Consider the following 24,500-nt stretch of genomic DNA (forward strand, 5'->3'; position numbering starts at 1 on the left):
GAACGCTACAAAAAATACACGAACGAACACTGTGCCATCAGGCCAATTTTTATTGTGGCCACCAGGAAAAGTTTCATACTCAACGTTTCAACAACAAAAATAATGAGATACACATACAGTACTTACATGGTTATGTGTTGATACACACAATATGTGACAATATGTATTTAAAAAAAACAACAACAACACATACATGCATGATGCACCCCTAAATACATATATAGACTTATAGAGGGGTAAAAAAAAAGAAAAGAAAAAGTATTTTGCCAAAATCCAATCGGAAGACTATGGGAAACTGGCCTAATACTTTTTTTGCCCCACTGTACATAGGCTACATATACATTCACACACAACCTGTAAAAACAAAAACAAATAACATATACACATATTCAATTGTGCCACATAAGGAGGTGTGGGGAAAAATAAACAACTAAGCAGTTTTAATGTTGCTAGCTGTGGCTTCTTCTTTAGTCGTTGGACAGCTGTGCAGGGACGTTACCATAAAATACAGACCCACAATGGAACACAATACAGAATGCTCGACACATAGAAAGCTGACAGAATGACAGTGGGCTTTTCACTGAAGGCATTGATAAGATATAAAATATGGGAGTTGTACACTTATGAATTGTACGTGCTAATGGCGCAATTACAATTGGTGACATTTTTGAGAGAGCCGTCAGCTGCATTTTTAAACTAACCAAACCTTCCGCTATTTTCCATTCCAGTGCTAAATGTCTTTGACATCTACCCACAGAAAATAATTCCCACCATTTTTCCTACTTCAAAGTAGAAAATAGTAGTAGAAATAGCTGCCATTGTTGTTTACTTCTGTGGCGAATCAAAAATTAAGTACAAAAGAGAGATGCAGAAGAAAGAGGACGGATGTTTGCTGCAAAATAATGAGTGGCAGCTTCACTTTTACATAATTCTTACAGAGACTGTCAAACTGCTCGTGACACCGTTTTATTTTCCTCCCAAATAGAAAAACGTTGTGAATACAAACTAACGGGAGTAAGAAAGCTAGTTTTACTGCTTTAGAAAAGAACACGGATGATCTCATGTTGGATGATGCGTGTGTGCATTGCGTTATGAGGCCTTGAAAAGAATGAAGCCACGGTATGTTTCAATCAAACAAAAGTCATAAAAAAAACACATCATATCATTTTATCCTTCTGAGATTATAAAGAGAGTGAGTTGTGCGTGTTTTTCTGGTCGAGTTGTCAGTGGACTGAAATCAAGTTCATCCATCAGACCTCAAGTATTTTGACAGTTTGAATGGTTCCATGAAGCATCAATGAAAACATGAAGTCATGTGCTGCTGCCCCTTGTGGTCAGAAATGAACGATGAAGAACAGAAGCTCAGGTTTGTGTAATTGGTTCAGATATCCAACTTTGACATTCTAATTAAAAAAACATCAACTAATCTAATCTTCTAATCTTAACCTTAGTATCATCTTTTAGATTTCATAAAAGGTTGTGACAATTCTTAATCAGAATTGTACTAAATCAGGAGTCCTGAATCCGTAATCTTTTTGGTCTCACAGCTCAATGCTCAACTTTCACACACTGTGATGAATGACCCATGTTTAAAACACAATGAAACTCCAGATGATGTTTCCCCTTGCTTGATTATCCTGAGCTTTGTTCTTCTTGAAAGCATATTTCTGTTTCTCATGTTTTTACAGACAGTTGTCTTTCAGTGGTCTCTGAGGACCAGGAGGTCCCGTTGCGCAATGAGGAAAGGCCGCGCCACCGTTTCCGACAACTGAGTGGCTGATGATCTGCGAAACAAGCATAAATATAAGATCAATTCCAAATTAAACAGCCAAGCGGATTTTCATTGAGGCGAGATTTTTTTTTTTTTACCTGGTGGTCACTGAGGTTCATGTATGGCTGTTGTTGCATCAGCAGGTTGCCCAAGTTCAAACTATTTGGGTAGCTTTGACAGGAAAGCGGCGGCATATTTGAATTTAACACAGACCTGCCCTCACCCTGATAAAAGCAGGAGGGGCTGGAAATGTGACTGCTGCTGTGTTTCAAGCTCTGATAGGGAGGAGTCTGACTGATGTGCCCTACGTTTACAGGCACAGAGGGAGGCGTGTTTTCGAACATACAACTGCTTGAACCCATGAGAGGTTCCTCCCCAATGCCATGCTCAACAGGAAATGGAGCTCTGAACGTTGGACTGTACAAGGCAGGGTTGTGGTTCACAGCAACACCTGGAATTGGTTGAAACTCCGACAAATGGTTAACGCTCATTGGTCCGTTTGAAATGAACTGTGGTCGTGGTGGCTGCGCTAGCTGCCAAGCCTGTCTTTGGTTCTGTCCACCTTGAGCTGCGAGCACAAAATGGCTGTGCATGCAGCTAGATGCTGCTGGATCTGCTGTGTTCACCGGGCCATTGGAAACATGTTGAGTGTCGACATGGTTTGAATTCCTCTGACCACTCTGGAAGCTAAACTCAGGCAGTCTTTGTGCATGGTGGTCCACAGCAAGGTTAGGTTCCCCCTGCTCATGGCAGTTCTGGTTTGGTTGAACTATTTGGTTGGGAAGAATCTGGCTGGATTGCCTGCACAACAAAGCTTCTTGGTTATTGTCCTTGAAACTCACCTGTACGCAATTCAGTTTTTGTGTCTCACGACATGAGTCCACTAAACGGGGGTCAGAGATCTTTGGAGGCTTGTCCGTGTGGCCATAGTTACCAGGAAAAGGAGTATGAAGCGGCAGTGTTTGCTGTGAGGAAATCGGCTCTGCCACTGGAACATTTAAACCAGAACTCAACCGAGGAAGATCAATGTGAGTCAGTTTCATCATCCCCACAACTGCAGACGGTTGTCCCGTCATTTGCCCTCTACAGGGTAACAACTGGCTCTGAGGTTCTTGAGGCCAGCTGAAGTTTTGTCCTATATCTTGGTGAACAGAACCCTGGTTCTGGAGGTTCGAAGTTGGGACGCAGGTATTCAAATCCGCCGTACTCTCTTTTTGGAGCTGCTCCTCCACATATAATAGGATGTCCTCGGTGATAAAATCATTCAAGTCCTCACCCAGGTCACAGCTGTTGTTTCTCACTTTCAGAAGTGTGCTTTCCCAACTCTTGAGCTCGTCGGGTGTCACATCCACTGTATCCGCCAAGTCACCGTCCCCCAGGATCTGCTGCAGAGTCTCCATCATGTCCTGAACTGTGTCCTCAGACTTTATCATGCTTTCCACAGCCGCTTTGGGTGAAATGTGATGGAAGATATTTCCGGGAACACTGACAGTGGCGTAGGTGTCCATGAAGGCAGTGTCATGAAGGGTGTTTATCGTGTTGGCACCGTTGTGCTGGCAGTAGACTGACGGGTCCTGGTTCAGGATGCAGCCCTGGAGCGAGTTAGGCCTGACTGAGTAGTTATTCAGCTTCCTCTGCTTTGCGGGGGAGCAAGTGTCAGGCATATCGACGTTTGGCGCCATATCGTACAACGCCGCCTCACCAACGGTGCAGCTAAACGACTGCTTTAGCCGATTTAGACGAAAGTGTTCCTCTCCTTCCTCATTTCTGCAGCAGATTAAAAGATGAATGCAGTGACAACCTCATGAACTCATTACAAGTCTTACGTATCCTGAAGACAAACTAAAAAGCAGTGGCAACCAAAACAGGAAGAACTGGAGCTAAACCACTAGTCATGATCTGTGGTAATTGTTATATAATTATCAGGAAGTAAGGAACGTAAATGACATGCTGCACTGGACTATCTTTTACGGAAACCGGAAACAAGCACTTGCTACAAATCATTATCTTAATGACAGCCAAGTAGTGCAATGGCTTGTTCCATAACAAGATGATTTTTTTTTCATTTCTAATTCCCCCTAGCTTTATTCCACAGTCCAAAAAGGGATGTTATCATGCCTGAAGACAACTTGGCTTGACGAAGGCCCCACCCTTCCCTCATCCAGGATAGATTGATGGAGAACTATATGTCTCGCAACTTACGTCAAAGCACGCTGCCGGGCCAGAATGAAATCTGGCTTCCCTTCCTTTAAGACCAGTCTGGCGTTGGCCTGGACCCACAGCCAAATTCCCTTTTTAGTCAGCAGTCTGAAGACGGTATAACCACTTTCTCCAGTTTTTATCACTAGACAAACACAAAGAATTAGCCCCAAGACATACCTTAAAAGTGTATTTAAAGTGACTGTGTGTAATCTTTAGCACCATCTAGTGGTGAACTAATAGTTCATTCAATTGAACTTATTTGCTCCAAAAAACGTATAAATACATTCTATTTTAAATGTTTTGAGTGTCCCAAAGACGTATTTATACGTTAAAATGTTTTTTTGTATTTTTTTGTATGCTAGAGCATACAGAAGGCTTTGATGCAGCCGCTGAACTGCAGAGAATGATTGAATAAATGGTAGTTATTACAGATGGATCAATCAGGGCCATGTTGAAAAAAGCTAATTTACCCACAGTTCTTAACAGATTTGTGAATAATGATGAAACTTAGCTATATTCTAATGCTAATTTCTGCAAAACGGAAACAGATAGAAATATAAATTTTTCCTGATGAAAGAAGACAATATAATCTTTCTTTTGATAGGTTCAACACAATATTCTGTGGGCCTTGCAAAATCAGTCAAAATCCAGTAAAACAGCCAGGAGCGAAGTGGATTACTTCAGTGAAAATGGCTGACTCTGTCTGAGTCACCGTAGTGCGCGCGCATTTGCATTCTATTATATAGCGACATCTAGTGGTGAACTTTTACACACTGTCACTTTAAGCATGTGTAAGAAGAGTGTGACTCACTCCTGATGTGGTTGTCAGCACAGTACATCATGTCCGCAGCGTGGATGAAGTTGTAACCTGAACCTTTCATGCAGAGTTCGGTTTCGGTGTAACCCAGAACCACTTTCCCCCTGAAGAGAATGCACAAACTCCCATCACTCTTTCCCCGTTGAGAATACAACTGCGAAATTGAGTTTATTTATAATCACAAATCCAACTGTCTACCTGGTGTCAATGCCCAATGGCGTGAAGTCCAGCTTGTGCTTAGTCTGGAACATTAGCGTCTTGCTGCGAATCTCCAAGATGGATGCCGGCTGCGCGGGTGTGGCAATGGCAAACAGAGCCAGCTGTGGGGGAACCTGCTCCCCAAGTTCCGCCACCCGGTTCTGACCGTGGAGAAATTTCAGTCGTCCAAAGAGGTTCAATGCCTGGAGACAAACAAGCCAGAACCATCATGTAAGACAGCTAAAATCTTTGGAACTTACATCACTAGTCTTAATATTTATTTTTCTACCACAAAGCCAGACGAGTTGTCAAGCAAGCATCGAAACCGGCAGCAGAAATTTCTCTCCAGGAAGGATGAGTTTTCTGGAGGCATGACTTGTGGGTCGTACGTTCTTAAGTTGGTGCTGACTTTGCTGCTGCTCTGCTCGTCTACATGCAAACAGTTAAACACATCTGTGCTCAGGTCAAATCAGATTTGAGTGATGCAAAGATGACTTACTGCTGCCCTCTGCAATGCCACCCTGCTGGCTGGAATGCGGATTGAAAGCGAAGTGAAGTTGGCGTCTGAAAAGAGCTCGATCGTCCGTGTGGATCAACTCAAATGCGCTCTGATGGATGACATCAGACTGTAACAGAGAGAGGAAATTGTTGCGGCATTACAATACAATGTGTACCCCAATCCCCCACCAAACAGACAAAGACATTAAATAGTGCAGTGCAAGTTGAGGTTAGTTAATAAATAATGTTAATTAATATAAATTAGCCTGGCCGCTGAGGGGGAAAAGCTGTGTCGGGTTTTCACCACCTTGGGCAAACGGAGCCTTCTCCAAGAAGGGAGCAGAGTGAAGAGGCCACGACCAGGGTGGGAAGGGTCGGCAATAATTGCCCTCCTTAACGCCCTGGAGTCGTGCAGGCACTTGAGGGAAGGCAGGGAGCAGCCGATCACCTTTTCCGCAGAATCAATCATCCGCTGCAGCTTGGCAAGGTCTCTTGCTGCTGTGGCGGGAAACCAGATGTTGATGGATTTTGTGAGGATGGTTTCAATGATGGCCGTACAAAACTGGACCATCATAGTTCTTGACAGATTGAATTTCTTTAACTGCCACAGAAAATACAGCCTCTGCTGGGCCTTTTTCTTCTTGACCTGCTGAGTCCTGTTGGAAAGGAAGTCTGTACTGTAATCCACCTATGGGTGGGCTCCGGCACCTGCAGCAGGGACAGCTGGTGCTCCAGGATGGGTGGGAGAATAGTGTTGAAGGCACTACTGTAATCCACAAACAGAATCCTAACTTAGTTGCCAGCAGAGTCCAGATCTTTCAACGTATAATGCAGTGCCATATTCAAGGCGTCTTCCGTGGATCTGTTGGCCCTGTAGGCAAACCAGGATCCAAAACAGGATCTGTGAGGAATTTTAAGTGGGCCAGGACAAGGCGCTCCAGAACCTTCATAATTACAGAGGTCAAGGGCAGCCTCGTCTTTTTCCTCTTTGCCTTCTGGTCCAACGCACAGCACTAGCAAAGAACGCTGTCTCCCTAACCAGAATATCCAATAGATCCGTGGAACGGGTGAGTAATGTGGGGAAAATGTCCGGCGGAATTAAAGCCCCTAAATTCTTCTTTTGTATAAGAAGTACTGCAGAACACGAATACAATGCAAAACACACAAAACACAACACACTGTAAGACCATAGCAGCCATGGACGGCGCCATCTTGGACAATGACAACATGCGCAGCGGCTCGACCCTGAGTCCCTCCCGGATGACAGAGGTTCTCACCCTATCGCTAAGGGAGAGCCCGGACATCCTGCTGAGGAAACTCATTTCGGCCGCTTGTATCTGGGATCTTGTTGCTTCGGTCACGACCCACATCTCGTGACCATAGGTGAGAGTAGGAACGTAGATCGACCGGTAAATCGAGAGCTTTGCCTTTCGACTCAGCTCTTTCTTCACCACAACGGACCGATACAGAGTCCGCATCACTGCAGACGTTGCACTGATCTGCCTGTCGATCTCCCGCTCCATCCTGCCCTCACTCGTGAACAAGACCCCAAGATACTTGAACTCCTCCACTTGGGGCAGACCCAGATAGGGCACGCCACCCTTTTCTGACTAAGGACCATGGTCTCGGATTTGGAGGTGCTGATCTTCATTCCAACCGCTTCACACTCGGCTGCGAACCGCTCCATGGAGAGTTGAAGATCACAGCTTGATGAAGCCAACAACACTACATCATCTGCAAAAAGCAGAGATGCAATGCTGATGCCACCAAACTGGACCCCTCAACGCCTCGGCTGCATCTAGAAATTCTGTTCATAAAAGTTATGAACAGAATCGGTGATTAAGGGCAGCCTTGGCGGAGTCCAACCCTCCCTGGGAACAAATCCGACTTACTGCTGGCAATGCGGACCAAACTCTGACACCAGTCGTACAGGGACCGAACAGCCCGTATCAAGGGACTCGTTACCCCGTACTCCTGAAGCACCCCCCACAGGACTCCCCGAGGGACACGGTCGAGCGTTTTCTCCAAATCTACAAAACACATGTAGACTGGTTGGGCGAACTCCCATGAACTGTCGAGGACCCTGCCGAGGGTGTAGAGTTGGTCCACTGTTCCACGGCCGGGACAAAAACCACACTGCTCCTCCTGAATCCGAGATTCGACTACCCGATGGACCCTCCTCTCCACCACCCCTGAATAAACCTTACCAGAGAGGCTGAGGAGTGTTATCCCTCTATAGTTGGAAAACACCCTGCTGTCCCCCTTCTTAAAAAGGACCACCACCCCGGTCTGTCAATTCAGAGGCACTGTCCCCAATGTCTACGCGATGTTGTAGAGGCGTTAACCTCGACAGCCCCACAACATTCAGAGCCTTTAGGAACTCCGGGCGGATCTCATTCACCCCAGGGGCCGTGCCACAGAGGAGCTTTCACAACCACCTCAGTGACGCCGACCCCAGAGATAGGAGAGCCCACCTCAGAGTCCCCAGATTCTGCTTCCTCAAAGGAAGACGTGTCATTGGAATTGAGGAGGACTTCGAAGTATTCTCTCACCCGACTCACGACGTCCCGAGTGGAGGTAAAAACTTGGACATTGGAGGAGTTTGGTGAGGCCATGGAAAACACCTTCCGAACGGCTTCAAGGAAATTCTGGTTATCTTATACCGCTGAAGAAAAATACAATGATGGCTTGATTTATGAGGTAAATTCGTTCCGTGACCATGCTTGCGTGACTCAAAATATTCCAATCTCAAATCATCTTTCCCCATAGACATTGTGATCATTCTGGTGTGCATGCTTTGGCCACAAGGGGGGAATGCACACAGAAAAGGCTGGATTATTTTCCGAAACCACTGGCTGATTAGCTGTGGTTTTTAAGCATATTGGATTACTTTTACCCAAGGTTTAACCAAGCAGATTGGATTGAAGCCTGTATTTGGGTGGGCTGGAAGTTATTAATGGAATTTGTATTCATTTCAATGGGGAACACTGACTTGCAACACAAGTGATTTAAGTAACAACGATGGCCAAGGAACAAATTAAACTCGTAAGTCAAGTTACCACTATATACACTGTACGTACGTTTTGGGTCATCGTTGTGTAATCATAACTCTGCCAATAATATACTTCCCTTGTTGCACAGATTTTACAAATATTACAGTAGCATAATTAGACTACCATATGAACTGAATAAAAGGAATGTGAATTGTCATCTCAATTTGCCCAATGACTGACCGTGTTGACCAGTCCAGGGAAATATGCCTTTTGACCGACGTCAGCTGAGAGATCTATCAATGAACAATCAAGACGCTAGCAATAATATGACGAGAACATATTGTGCTTAAGTATATACAGTTGAGGTCCATGAAGTGACCCCAACGCAGATGGAGAGCGGAGCCTTGAGCACTATCTTCTTCTGTGAGGACACAGTGTGGTTGTTCTTACTTGATCGAAGCCCAGGAAGTCCTGTATGGTGGGCGATGCATAGAAGATATAACCTTCGGTGGTCACTACTAACACGAAGCCATTCAATGCCTGCAGAAAAAAACCCACTTGATTTGATTTGAAATCCTTGACTTTCTTTGTTCAAAGATCTGTCGGACCAAACCTGGAGGAGCAGGTCTCCCTCTGAGAAGCTGACTCCATCAATGGAGGACACCTGCGAGGGTCCAGTGGAGGACATGAGTGCATTCTGGACATCGCCGCCCAAAATGGGACTTCGTTTGCTGGACCCATTCTGTCCATTCTTGAGGGTGGCTGTTGTGATAACGGGAAGATCAGTTAGCTTTAGGGTTGCAATATTGTGTACATTTTCAAAAACCTTTCATTTCAATTAATGTGAATTTATGGGAATAGACGGGGGGAAAGACATAACCTTATAAAATTGTAGGTTTCCTCTTAATATTAAAACAGTGTAATAATAATCATGACTAAAACAACTCGATTTTATGCAAGTGCGAATGAGTATGAATGAAGAGATCACTGCATGAAAGGGATTATTTAAAATGCTTATTGTTCCTTGACAGGGGCCATTTTCAAGGGAAAAGTGATTTATGAATTTGCATTTTTGAATAGGCTGGTAAGAGTAATGAATAATTAACTCAACATGAATGTTTTTGTTCTTCAATGAGGAAACTGACTCTTCAATAAGACATTAAAAATGGAATCAAGTTTTATGGAGAATGATAGCTGGTGAAATATAATACTACATTTTTGTTATTCATTCTTGAATAGGGTGTTTCGTTCAGGGTTTTATGATACAGATTCCGGTCACATGGACAGACTGCCCATTTTTAAATTTTAGATAAAGATGAATCAGAATTTTTTTTAATCCAAATTTCCATCCCTTTATTATACATAAACATGACATTTTTGAAAATTGGCAGTGCAGAAAATGCACAAACATATTATGATTCAGTTACTGCCACCTGTTTGATCTGTAACTTGCAGTGTTAAGGAAAATAGGAAGGGACGCACTACTGCGCACAGGCTGGTCTCTAATTGGCTGCAGGCTGCAAAGTATAAGCTGCTGGTGATCTTTTTTTTTTGTGATCAGTAATGAAAGACATTGCTTGACATATGCCGATCACGTACTTTTCCCCAGAAATCAACTGATCAGGAATGGTGGCCGATCGATCAGAGTACATTATTTTACTTTCTGTAAATTTACCGTAAATGAAAGCACTATATGGAACATTATTTTTTTAATAACTCACTGCTTTCACTGAGCAGAAGCTGTGGTAGATCAGAAATATAAAATGACTCAACCTAGACTGTCTTGTGAAATTAGGAGAGCAGAAGTGCATTGCCTTCTATCAAGGGTGGAGCCGCCAAATGTTTCCTGCTGTCTTACAACAGTGTCACTCGACAACTAGTCCTTCACTTCCTCCTTTGGAGCTTATCAAGCAGCGCTAATCACTGCCAGGAAACAAGACGGGGAATCTTAAAATATCCTCTGACATAGGAAGCAGGTGATTTTTGAAGGTTTAAAAGAATGTATAGACAAGCACAAACTTGTTGATACTGGAATAACCAACAAAATAGAATAACAAAATAATCTCAGCTCTGAGCCAAATGCAGATGATGAGAACACCACCTGTTGGCCTCAAACATGTTGGTGATGAATGAAGGCCCAAGATAAACTCATTTGAACTGTGTTGCTTTTTGAATGACTTGTGCACCTGAACTAGATCATAAATACAGAAAGAAGCTTTTAATGTCTAGTAGAAAATGCACATAGAAGATGATGCTTTGGAGCAAATGCGAGCTTCAAGCCTGCAACAATATGAAAGAAAACTCAATGACCTCAAACCATTTGGTATGTAAGCTGTGTGCGAGACATGCCTGATTTCAGGAGTCCCCTGGCAGACAGCACGATATGGAATGGAATGGCGACACTGAACATGCAGCTGAACGACTGCAAATCCTCAAATGATATATAGATACAGAAACTATCCATGGACTTACAATTTCAACAGATGAGAGTGTTATAGTGATAATGGTGAAGGGGTCCTAACATGCTCATTGATTGGCAAATGTGCTTTTTGGTTGAAATAGCATTATCACAAAGTTGTGAAAAGTAAGCAACTGAATGTTAAATCACACTGTAAGGAGCCGAAATAAGTACATGATATACAACATATAAACTTCACAAATCGCCTGCCTCCCTCGCTATTTCCCACCATTTAGGCACATTTGTGGTTTCTCTCTACTTTGAAACCCAAGAGCTCAATAGTGCTATTGTTCTTAGACATTTTGGATTGTGGGTGGAGTACTTTGTGCGTGCTCTTTATTTGTGTGTGTGTTTTTTCATGTGTGTTTTTAAAGGGGGTCTCGGGGGGGGGGGGGGGGGGGACATGGAGATGAACATCACTATCGCTACCTTTCACTCTTGGCCACGCTTGTTCTGTGTCGGTCTGATTCTCGTTGGGCAGGTTTGGGCACGACAGGTGAAAAGAAAAAAATTCTTGTCAGTTCTGCAATCGGAGAGCTCTCAAAAGTTCTACTGACTGCAAGACTGACTGCATTGAATCATGTTTCCTGTTTTACCAACTGTATTTTACACATATTTCCATGATAACATTCAATCTCTCAATAAAGTCTTACAACAAACTAATCAATCTGATGTTTTAGTTATATCTTATCCTGCTAGCCCTACACAGAAAGTCATCCTTTTGTTTACATACAGTAGCAATAGAGAATTTGTCGTCTTTGGGTTATGTGCTTCTTCAACTGGGTTAATACTTTTATTTTATTTTTTATTTTATTAAGTTAAGGAGACAACTATAGCTATGGGTGTAGTCTGCCTTTGGCCAGAGGTCAGCTGAGGTAGGCTTCAGCTTCCTGTGAACCTGAACTGGATAACCGGAATAAAAAAATGGGACGAGTGGAAGAGAAGTTAAGGTTAGGCAAAGGGCATATGAACAGCAAATGGGACTGGGCAGCATAGTATGTTTCCCTGTTTGAAATTAGCTCAATGCTGTATGCCATTTGCTATTGGTGGACAACAACACGCATTCTTAAGAAGTGGAAGAGAAAGCGTCCCAAAAAAAGAAAAAGATAGAAGATAAGAAAGGTGCTTTGAAAACAACTGATGGAAATGTGGCTAATTTGCTCAAGTTGCTATTTACTTCTGCTCTTCCCTAAACACACACTAGCAAGCACACACACAGACGCGCATGCACACAAGCACAAATATGCACGCAAACATACACTAACACAAAGCCTTGCGTGCGAACTTTCAACCTCCGGCATCCTGAGTGGAGAAAGGAGAGGAAGGAGGCTGCTGGAGGAAAAGACAGAAAGAACGATGGAAAACATTTAGCGAGCACACACACACGCGCTCACACATACACACAGCAAAAATGCTGATAAGCTTTAACTAGCTTCCAAATGCATAATAAAATTAAAATATTATGCCCATTCACACCTGAGCCCTTGTAGCACAAACGAGTCACATGACACTGAGGGAGGATTGGCCCATTTTCACTTGGGGGTGTACTCACTTTTGGTTTCTTTCGTTGATTTTTATCGATAAACAAAGTTTTTGTCATCAACAGTAAATAACAGTGGAAGTTAACATAACATTTTGAAATAATCTTGTTTATAGCAATACCATTGCTTAATTTTCACAGCCAACTGTCTAGGTCTTGTCTACATGGTGTGCTTTTTCTTGAATTGCCTTGATCGTCTTAAACAAATATTTGATATATATTGTATTAAAATATATTTGATAAAAATTTAGTATCCTGTCTTTTACATTGTATGTTTCATTTGGGGATAATAAGCTATAATTAACTGAACAGTAGTCTATAGGTCAGGGGCATCAAACATACGGCCCACGGGCCAGATCAGGCGCGCAAAGGGGTTCAAACCTGCTCGCTAGATGATTTTGTAAAGTAAGAAAAATTTGTAATGTCGGACCAATTAATCAGTCAACCACAATCAGCGCATATAAATTCATAATTTCACAAGCAATCCTCAGATGAGCAATGCAACTTGTACATAAAATTGCCCTGGATGTCATTATTTTACACACAACCTAAAGTTACAGTTTGTTTAAAAAAATAAAATAAAAAATAAAATCATAGACCGACATAAATGTGTTAAATACAGCAACAATTCAATTACTGGTAACATAAACACACGACAAGGATTAACGTCCTTATAACTTCATTAACTGCGCCACACAATGCATTCTGGGAACAATATATACGCAATATAACACATCTGGAACTCATACAGGTAAAGTGCTATCGCGTGCCATTTGCATTTGTGTTATTTTTTGGAACAATATAATTACAGTTGTGCCCCATAATATAGGGCTAGCCCAGAAATAGCGAAAACTTGGATTCATCGCCATCTTGGGTTCCAGGTCCGGCTCTGCCGAGCACGTCTCGTCTGGCGTCCGTGACGCCCTCGTGACTGGCCCTATGGGGGACTCTCTTGTTTAGCGGTCTGACGCCCCTTATGCTGACTCAGATGGGTGGGCTGCATTCTGGCTTTCGTGCCTCCTTTTCGTGGTTTTTGGACTGTTTTGTTCTATGGTTTTCGGGACATCTGGGATCCGTCCCTTGGGGGCAGGGGGTACTGTCATGGTTTGGGTTGGGTATTGTTTAGTTTCATTTCCTTCTGTCATATTTGGGGTTTTGTTTGAGTGTATTTTACCTTTGTTTTAGCCATGTTCTCTGTTTTTGTCATATTGGTCTTGTGTGCTTCCCGAGTCTCGTCAAGCATTGTCATGTCCACCAGTGTTTGCCTGTCCTTCCTCATGTGTCAACCAATTAGCACCCTCTGCCATTTGTGGTGTGTCTCGTTGCGTCAATTAGCGTGTGTGATTCTAAGCCCCGTCCACACACAAGCCAGTTTCAATGTATCCTCACAAGTTTCTTACCATTTAGGCCGTTCGTCCACAGGATGGCACGGTTTTGGAGTTTGAAACCGATCACTTTTGAAACCGGGCACCAAAGTGGAAACATTTCAAAATGTGCCGCGTACGCGTCCATCTGTACGCCATATGCAGGGTACTCCTCCAGTGATGACGTAATGGTTTCAACTCAATGACGACCATTGTCGCAAATTGATGACTTTTGCGCCAATTCTCGCGTGACCGCGCGCAAACCGTCAGTCTGTTAACAACAATGGCGGATAGCCGTGTCGTAGTCGTTTTGCGCAGCCTCCTTAGCTTGCTTATGCTTTTGTAGCAAAGTATTCGGCTTCTTTATTCCCACTTTCAACAAGAGGTGTTGTACTTGCCGCCATTGTCACTTCTCCTGTGTTTGTCTTTTTCATGTTGTTTCGATACATGCAAAGCCATGTTTGTTTTGTAGATTGCAATAAAGTTAGAAAAAACAAGTGTTCGTCTTCTTTGCTGATTCTTCTTCTACGCTTTCCGTTTACTCGCCGTGGCTGCGCTACAGCGCCACTCCAGACTTGGCAAATACATTACAGCCGTTAAACGTCCTCAGCGTCTTTTTTTCTTTTCTTGAAATGCTTCTGTGTGTACGAGATTTGTTAGAAGAACGAAGCCGGCTTTGCTTCTGTCTGGACGGGGCCTTAGTCTCTTGTTTCCCCTTCGTTTGCATCGAACCTTTGTTGTTTCATGCTGCCGGGTTTTTGTCCTGTTGTTTCACCACATCCTGCAGTTGTTAACGTCTCGTCAGGTTTTGTGTTAGTTTCTTGGTTTATTGTTTTTTTTCTGAACTTTGTTGTTTTTGTTGCGTTACCAAGTACCTTGTTGTTTGGCCGTTTTGTCTTATTTGATTAAATTACACTTCTTCTTTGAGCACCTCTGCCTCCCTGCTGCCTTCCTTCCTTGCACTTGGGCCCACATCGTACGTCATACCGTGACAGTATAAGCTCAGACCCTTGTGGGACACCATTTACTTTTACACATGCAACATCTTTTACCAATTACCAATATTTTACAAACAGACAAAGGATTTAGTAGAAATACTGCTAGTTTTTAGGACAAATGCCAAACTTCAGCACAAGAAGGCGTGTCACTAACTGATAAGTGAAATGATTATTCAGTGAGTCAGTGACTAAGGCCCCTTACTAGCGTGCAACCCTGAGTGCTGACTGACAGGCGCTGTGCCCGCAGACAAGCTGGGTTGGCTGCCAGCAGAGTTGCGTGTAAAGAGTTTATTTAGACAAGAGAGTGAATGTGGGTGTGTGATAGGGGCTGTGGGGTGTTCAAAGACGTTTTGTTGAGACCTGAGGGATCGTTTCTGCAGCAGAGTGGAAAGTAGCCTCCCACTTGCTGGAATTCAGGAACTGTCGGAGAACAGCTCTCATGCTGTAAACACATGAGAGCTGCACTGCATGCAGCATGAACGTATACAATTTCAAACACTGAAATGTTACTTATCGCTGGCGATGGGCCAATATCGTGTACCTCCAAAACCATCACTTTTCAGAAGACCCCAAAAACGCCATGTTTGCGCAACAGTTAAAATTACGTCATCAAAGGGAGTAAGCCATTTTCAACAATTTAGATTGGTCAATAGTTTAGAAGACAGCAACAAATCTACAGTATAGATTTTAAATATATATATTTTTTTCACCAAATTGCGACTTTTGTGGTTTCAGCCCGATGCCACCATTATGCATGTTTCCAACTCTTATGCACAGGACATATACAGAATGTTAATTAAATATGTGATGTAAGAGATACTCAAAGATGGTGTGTTAAAAAACACAAAATTATGGATAGGCATTTAGCGCGCATGTATGTGTGTGTGTGTGTATCTAGTACATGCGTGTGTGCAAATAGGCAAAACCCCTATCTGGTTAATCAGTTTGCATTGCCAGAATCTAATTTGTCGTGTGCAGTGTGTGTGTCTGATCATTTGAGTGCTTTTTTATCGTTCTTTCACACTTAGCATCAAATTCTGGAGCAATTGCTCTACTAGTGTTAGAGTGTGAATGGCATCATGCCAACTTGACTGCATGCCAAAACAAGCGGACCGAGACCGCTTGCCGAGGTGGATCTCGGCCTGTTGCGTCAGTACATCAACATAAACAAGAATGACAGTAATCCGGAGTTACAAAAAGACATGGTTTGCTATTTCAAAAGTGTATTTTAATAGAGCTGAAATGATTAGTATTGACAATCTGGGTTTTAAACAAACTTCAACATCAGCTTCAACATCCTTTGCCATTACTGGTTTTTGTTAGGATTTTTTCATTGAGCGATGTCAACAAATGTGAGTGAACTCAAGTTAACAATTGCAAGCAAATTATAGTACGCGGCTCCTCCCTCACAACTGGTGAATGATCCTTGCACACATACTGTACCAATTTGTGCAAAGGAAAAAAGTAAAGTAATTTGAACTGGGGTGTGTAGACTTTTTATATCCACTGTCTTTCTTGTGGTTGAAATATCAATAGCCACAGAGACACCAACAAGGTAAATTGACAGGTTGAAAGGCATTTCAGAGACGCAAATATTTACAGTATATAATTTTTTTTACTGTATATTCCTTTGAAGTACAGTAATTCAATTTCATTTGGCTGATTTCGGTGCATCCTGCGTAGGTTCAGTTCCTACTTAGTCAGCCTGATTGTGTGCCCTGTGGTTGACTGGTGATCAAGTCACCATATAATCAACCTCAGTCAGCATTATTTTCTCAATCTCCCTGCAACCCTAAACAGTGATGGCTGAGCTTAATTGTGAACTCTTGTCAACAAGAAATACTCCTAAGCAAGCTCAGAAACACAATAACTAAAAAAAAAGATCAAACTTGTTGTCCCTCACCATCCTGCACTATTCACATTTGAGTATCAACAGATCCTGAATGAAGTAGAAAGTCGTGCTCTGTTGAGGACACTCACGTTCTCAGTGATTAGGGGGGAATCAAGTCTAACAGGCCCAATGGGTTTGTTCCCCCATAGGTATGTCACCTGCATGTTCTACTGCTTGTCCTGTTCAGTAAACAGCTAAAAGTGCATCTGTGACTATCGCTTTAATTTTTGTTTCTACGCTTCCAAATGGTGGCGTATCTGAAGCTAGTGCTTCACTCAAATTCTGACTTGCAACTAGAGGTGTTCCCTATCATACCTTCTACGATATTACGATGTATTTTTTTGGGTGATAAAAATTTGAAATAACGTGAAATTGACGTGATGACGTACTGCGTAACATCATACGTATTCGTGTCTATTTGGATGTACATGTGTTGCTTGGTGCTGCATAAAAACAATGTCGGAGCGTGTGAGGCTGTGAGCTGCAGCCAGTTCTGTCGGCAAAGTGGGAGTGAGCTACCTTTGTCGTGTGGAGGCTGTTTGGTTACAAGAGGTCAGATATGATGCAAAAAATACAATTGTTTGCTAATTGTGCCGGACAAATGTTGCCATTAAAGTTAAGAGGATGCGCAGGCTAAAGACACGCGAGGAGGACAAAAAACAGACGGTGGTTGGATAATACTGAAGCGGTCGCGTATTGTTTGGCCAAGACAAGTTTAGCGGTGGCTATTTTACCGTGACCATAACTCTCCTCATAGTTGACGTGACTTTGTTATGCTAACCGGCCGCTAAGCTAACGTGCTCTCGACGAGATGGCGTGCGAGTTGCTGTTGCGCAGCATTTTCGTTATTCATACACGTTAGTAATGTCTACAAGCAATCACAGCATTTTCTCACTCCTCTTATTGACCAATCAGAGACATTCACGGCAAAATAACGCTCAAATGAGGGTTTACGGCAAAATAACCACTGCCCCAACAATCGCAGGGGAAAACATTGTTCAACAATACACTTGCCTGTGATGTACAAAGCATGACGCCAAAGACTGACTGCTACCTTATTTATTTTTTTACAACACGAGGATCAACCACACAGGAGAAAATAATGGACTTTCTTGACTCATGCAATTTGCTACTGACTTCTGAAGGTTTGTGTTTTCTTTGTATTTGCTTTAAGCAGTTATGTTACAATTAGACCTCGCAGGGTAAACACTACCTGGCCTGTTTTTATTTCCATTTCATTCCATTACGGTTGCTATGTTTGCACTTTGTTTACATTTCAATTGTGGTAAAAAGGTGGCTTAAATATTGTGCTGCAATAAAAGTTATATTATTCTAAAGCACCAATCACAAATCTATTGTTCAGTAATTATTACCAATATCGTTAAAAAGATCGTCACCGTAAATTTATTTGAAATATTGTGATATAATTTTTAGGCCATACCACCCACCCTTACTTGCAACACAAAGTAAAAAAAAAAAGATGATGACTAGTAACACGAAAAACATGTCATGTTGGGGCACCCTTAAGTCAAGCTACAGCTACAAAATTTATTTCAAACAGGCTAGGCAAGTCTGTGCTGACACAACCACAGACATCATCAGACAGTACAGTTAAATTCCAGATTAGACATAGGCTACAATGCTCCGAGGTCTGGATGCCTGTATATACTGTGACTTTAGAGAGAAACATTTAGATTTTAAAGATGGCGCCATCAATTGGCCCACTGACTCCAACTGTGCGCCGACATTGATTACATCACCATATCAACATGAATAGGGCTCATGTGCATATTTGCTATTGAGTTTCTTTACATGAGCTGCAGTGCTAAGCAATTGCTCCCCTTCATGCTACAGACACGTTTGACTGCTCCTTGTGTCGACTTTGCTGCTCAGGCGCGTGAGCCAAGAGAATAACATGAGGAAAGTCTACCAATGAATTTACTACTGCCCTAAAAATAAATACCGTTTGGCTAAAAATAATCTGGCACAGGAATGTGGCACATATGTTTACTAATGCCTTCAAGAGCTTTTCAGCAGCTTCTGACATGAGGCACGGCAAGAAGAAAACATCAATGAAAGAGAGCAAAAAAGAGAGAGGAGTATTTGAACTTTGAACTGTTGACCCTATAATTAATGGTACGTGTTACTATGAACATACAGTAAATGTGATAGGACACGGGAATCTATGATGTCATCATCAGTCTGAAAAAAAAGAACCCTAAATTAGAGATTGATTTGTCATCCATAAAGTTACTAGACATATAACTGACATTAGCATTCTCAGTCATATTCTTTTTGCTACACAGAGCCACATTACAAAACCACTAGTCATTGTTTTGGTGTGGGGGCCAGGAGGGGAGACATGTCTGAACCAGCTGTAAGGATGCGCCAGCTCCTCTTTCATCTCCCTGGGCCCAAGTATGTAAACACGACAAACGGCACGAAAGAATCTGAATCTCGCCATGAGAGAAGGAAAGCTGTTTTTACATCTAGGCATGTGACAGCGTTGCTCACATGACTCGATGTGGTTTCAAGTTAAATAGTGAACAACTAAACAAAGTGTTAATATGAACTAGAAATATAACGCCAGCACGACCACAAAATGAAAAATGTGAGGTGAAAACAGTTGCAAATGTGTCAGTGAAAGGAAACGCTGACTTCGACAGAGAGAACTGGGCCAATGGCAAGGACATTCCATCCGGAAGCAGCAAGTTCCTCAGAGGATAATACACCTGTGGCTTGATCTCCTCAACTTCATATTCAAAACTCATAATATGTGGGAGAATATTTGTTTTTACAATTTATTTCCTAACTCTATGTTCCTGCTTGTTGTTTGCTAGTGGGGCCCACGTTCTGACAGACACACTTAGCAGACATCTATCTCCATCACAGGCGCAGCCTCATGTTACAACCTCCTCTTCCAAACAAGATTTTCTTTCAGACATCACGAGAAATAGCTCTACCTGTTCTTAGTTTTAAAAGTGTGGGCTATAAATGCTTCAATTATATTTTCTATTCAACTACTACACTGCTATAAACCCCTGAGCGAAGCAGGAATGCAAACAGATCTGGTCTTAGAAGAGGAGAAGCCTACTCAGACCATTCTATCTGCACTACGTATGTGGAGCCTGGCTTTGAGTAAGCGTTGAGTCATTGGCGGCGAGCGAGCACATGAAGGACACTTAACGTTTCATAGTTTGCCAGCTGAGTGATTACTCTCTGCAAGAGGGCGAGAACTAAGAAATATCACAGCACAGAGTGTGATTGGTGGGCCAGTGGGATGCTCTCACGACAACACATCTGGGACCAATTAGGAAGAATATAAATACTTGGAGGGTTGGGAGAAGGTTTGTAATGAAGCAGTCCATAATGTGACAGCATCATCTGCCATTATTTAAATGTTGCGCTCAACATATCGAGTACACCTCCTAATCGTCTGTCGGCCTCACCTGCGATGGGGGGTGAAGGTAGGTTGTCGGTGGACAGTGTGTTAATTCTAAGGTGAGGTGGGGTGACTGACATTTATGTGCGTGTACATCGACAAACGCATATTTAGGTTTGCTTGTGAAAAACAAACACAGCTACTCCTTAAAATACAGCAATCAATGGCCCACATTTCTGGAAGTATTTTGTATACGTATTAAGCAGGGGTTTTACTGCAAATACAATTTGGAGGCGACTGCCTTCACTTAATTTTGGAAGGCCTATGGCTCTAAAGCCTCTGACATCATGAAAACTATTACTATTTAACCAGCGTTGCACTACGAATCAGTACTCCACTCCTAAAACTGTCGTAGAAAAAAAGAACAGTGAATAAAGGGTACCTTATAATTATTGGACTTCAAGGTTTGTACTTCCAAGAGCCAACAAGGTAAAGTACATCACAGAGCTGTAAAAGTGTCAAGGGTGCAAAAGCTATATATTTGGGGATATCACCCCTATGTTTTTAATAACAGAGTATTTGGGTGCCATTTGGGCACAATAAATCATCAAGGCATTTCTGGCACTCACCCAACCTAATCTTGGCTCAGCACCATCGGGCTGCTGCTTCAAATCCTGAAATAGAAGTGCAGCGACACACACATACTCATTCACACACATTCTCTGTGTTACGGATGCTTGGGCAGGTTTTAACACGAGCGTTCGGCTATTCTGTTTTGACTGCAATCCTCCATGAAGAAGCTCTGAAGGTCTGATGCTATCAACTCACTATGCCACGACAAACTTTTTGTTAAGCTTGGCCGTGTCAGAGATATAGGTCAGTATATTTTCATCAGCCAGCTACCGATTCACAAATTCAGTTTCTAATCCCTCCATCAAACAGGCCATAAAATTCCCGGTGACAGTTACCTCGTCTGTAAGTACTTCCAAAAAGTTGATCAGTAGCAAGACGTATGACATGTTAGAGGTAAGACCTTAATACGTTATATTCTAATCTACACAATAGCATGAAGCACGATCTATAACACCTCAAATCTTGAAATAAAAGGATATCTTAATAAGTCACCAGATTCAAGCACTTTTACTTATAGTAGAGCCACATTGTCATTTATGGGTTTCAGTGTTAGGGCTCATTGTACAAGGCTTCAGTAGAACCTCCAGCAGAATTCATCTGTGGGGAGGCCTAGATCTGCTGAGAAACACATCTGGAAAGTACATCCACAGGCTGGTGGGTGGGGGTTGTGTTTGTTGACATAGTGAGAAAAGTCTTAATGTCCAGCAAAGGACAAAGTACAGAGCTACTTCAAAAGAGTGTAGGTATTTCCTGAGGCCCAGTGAAGGACGGAGGTTTGAACGATCCATTATAAGACCACAAAAAACTCCTCTCCACAGCCAGAGAATTCCTTTGCTTATGCCGCATTGGCTTCAATCAACTCTGGAAACATGTGGCAACTTCCGATCTACTGTATTTTAAACATTGTTTATGATACTTCCTTTAGAAAACCTCATGGGATAACTGAAAGCGTCATTAAGTACCACTGCAGTCAGTAACATGGAAGACATGGATACAAGCCAGTTGCAACTGTCAACTAAAAATATCGAACAATGCTGGTGTTGTCAGAAAAATGGGACTTGACCTTTGGACATTTCCCATGATCCTACAGTATGCACACTTTGCATAGTCCCATGGCTAAGGGACTAGAGCAAGACAAGGTTGAGGTGACCGAGACAGAACGCATCTTTATTCACACTAATTTGGCTTAGCCTTGAACCTTTGAACTTCCAGGTCATCTATGTTCAATCCAAATTTTAAGACAAATATCCAGCTTGAATTTTGTTCATTCTGCTTGTCACGTATATCATATACCCATTCGTATCTTTTTGTTTTTTCTCTAAATATGGCCCGTAGTATGACTCAAAGGAAATTGAAACATCCAAGTGCAAATAGAAAGTCATAGAAAGTGTTGCGATTCCGGCGGCAAGGCTAAAGGCAAGCGGAGGAAAGCTCACCGATGCCCTTCTTACTATCTGCTCCTTGGCGGTCATCTTGCATTGGCTGTGCGCGAAGGTGACTTGATTCTGTGGCTGAACATATAACGACTTTGGTTTGCAAAATTTTGGTTCATGAACGTAGTCTGGGAACAAATGAAGTTTGTGTTCTACTGCGTTTGTCTTTTAAAACCACACTATAAAATTTTACAAAACTGTTCTTTCTAATAACACATTAAAACTAATTTGGCATGAATAAAAAGGCCACATCCACTGTTCTCTGCTGGAGAGGCTCATCATGTACAAATCATATGAGTGATGAAGGGACCACTAAATGAACAAACATCTTATTATATCATAAAAATACAGCCTACAAAGAAACAGTAATGAGAAGTGTTTAATACCAAAACAGCAACGAGTAGGATAATAACAGGAATCACAATGCATTTCTGATGCAGGTCCACTTTGAAAGAGCCTTTGAAGGAGATCTAAGATACAATGTGGGACTTTCTAGTGTGGTGGGTGTGCCAAGCCTCATGAATGCATAGAGCCCTGAATTGTCCTCGTGAAAGGCAAAAAGGTTGCACCATTTCAACAACAGCCTGGAGTTCAACACGGTTTGTTGAGGAGGAAGCGGGTGGAGGTCAGGTGGGGGCGGAAACTGTTTGGGGGAGGGATTGACGTAATCATTTAAGCGGTCAGACTAAAATGTGCTAACGATACTGATTGAAGGAGGTGCATGGTCCTCAAAGTTAAAATAGTTAAAATAGAGATGCTTTTACAAGGGAGACTATAGCGAATGATTATGAGGATGAAATAGATGAAAATAAAGGTGAAGTATTCTGATGAAGGGAGCACAAAATATTGCGGGATCGACTGGGACTCAATGATTGGCCTGAGAAAACAGTCTTAATTTGATTGATGTAGAATACAACACACAATGCTCATTGGTGAACATACGCCAACTTATCTGTTTGAACTCAGAAAGTATACACACAGACACAGACACTGAAGGGCTAGCCTGTAACGTTACACCTCATTTGGCCAAAAGGTCAGTTCCAAATATATGGTGTGCCAGAAGGGTCACATTTCACAGCAACACAGGATTTAGCAATATTGCTCCCAAGACCCCAAAGCATGATGCCTCGTCTGGAAAAAGGGAATTTGTCTTTCAGGAAGTCTGCATCTGATAGCTTCTTGGATTTCAAAAAGACAGTCAAACAGTATGAAGACGCTGGGGGAAAATTGAAACCAACCCCCCAAAAAACCCTAGCCTCACATTTGACAATGGCGTCCTGTGAAGATACTAAAGCACCAGAAAAAGTCGCTAGATTTGTCGCTAATCGCTTTTGACAAAAAAAGTCACCAGCTTTAGTGAGAAAGTCGCCACGTTGGCATTACTGAATTCTGCAGTGTTGAGTTCTGCTGCTGAGACTCACCATTAAAGAAGCTCTTAACCTTCAGGTAACCCAAACTGAGCCGCAGCACGGACAACTTATCCAGACGAGCACAAACATCTTCGGTGAAGGGCAGCAAGCTGGTCAGTTTCTCCAGTTCGTTGTTCAGACGGTCGCGGTGCCGTTTGGACGGGTTTGATTTGGCAGCTTCAGGAGGTGGCAGTTTGGGTCTACAAGACAGATGATAAGAATAAATTCATAACATTAGTATGAGTACAGCAAATAAAAGGTGCATACACGTAGGAGAACCTGATAAGCATATTACAACCTGGAATGCCTTGTCTGTTCACTAGCAAAACCACAAGTCCAAGACAACATCATGAGAAGCAACTTAGTCCTCAAATAGATTTATACTTGATGACTAATTTTCTCGTGGCATCATTAACTTTTAACAATTTAAACCACACATATAAAACGCACGTCATGGCTTTAATCTGAACCGTTTCATTGATACTTTTCTATTTATTTGCTGAATACCTCATTACGCACATAGAGTATATATCTGTAATATTGCATTCTTGTAATATTTTCTTTTCCATATACAACTCTCAAAAAGTTAAGGATAGTCAGCTTTTGTGTAAACTTCCAGGATGAACTTAAAATGCACTATAACCTTTACAAGTGGACTTAATTTGAAAGGTCAAATGAAGTTCATCCTTAGTGCATTTTAAGTTCATCATGAAATTTAATCGAAAAGCCAAATCTCCTACACCCCCCCACACACACACACAAATTCGTGGAAAGTGCTTACTCTGAAACAGTGTGAAAAATGTAAGTGAATTATTTTGGTCAACTATTACAAAGCTGTGACAAGTCCTGGTGGTGTGTTCAAGGAAGAAGTAAATGCCACCATCTGTAGCTAAAATAATGAAATGTAGACTTC

General features: G+C 42.3%; 1 protein-coding gene across 2 annotated transcripts in view; it reads right to left on the reverse strand.

The window, feature by feature from the left end:
• Positions 1-25: 25 nt before the first annotated feature.
• The window catches only part of LOC147179618 (aryl hydrocarbon receptor-like), a 30,493-nt gene continuing 6,018 nt past the window's right edge, over positions 26-24,500 (reverse strand). For both annotated transcript variants that reach the window (XM_086068071.1, XM_086068070.1), the window contains 10 exons: positions 23,600-23,787; positions 9,093-9,241; positions 8,930-9,019; positions 5,488-5,614; positions 5,278-5,417; positions 4,989-5,191; positions 4,785-4,894; positions 3,974-4,115; positions 1,870-3,538; positions 26-1,784 (listed from right to left, as the gene is read on the reverse strand). In XM_086068071.1, coding sequence (XP_085924197.1) covers positions 1,683-1,784; positions 1,870-3,538; positions 3,974-4,115; positions 4,785-4,894; positions 4,989-5,191; positions 5,278-5,417; positions 5,488-5,614; positions 8,930-9,019; positions 9,093-9,241; positions 23,600-23,787 — 2,920 coding nt within the window. In that variant the 3' untranslated portion in view covers positions 26-1,682. The remainder of the gene's footprint in view (positions 1,785-1,869; positions 3,539-3,973; positions 4,116-4,784; positions 4,895-4,988; positions 5,192-5,277; positions 5,418-5,487; positions 5,615-8,929; positions 9,020-9,092; positions 9,242-23,599; positions 23,788-24,500) is intronic.

Source organism: Leptonotus elevatus, chromosome 2, assembly GCF_054856555.1.
Source record: "Leptonotus elevatus isolate MCC_2025b chromosome 2, RoL_Lele_1.0, whole genome shotgun sequence".
Lineage (NCBI taxonomy): Eukaryota > Metazoa > Chordata > Actinopteri > Syngnathiformes > Syngnathidae > Leptonotus > Leptonotus elevatus.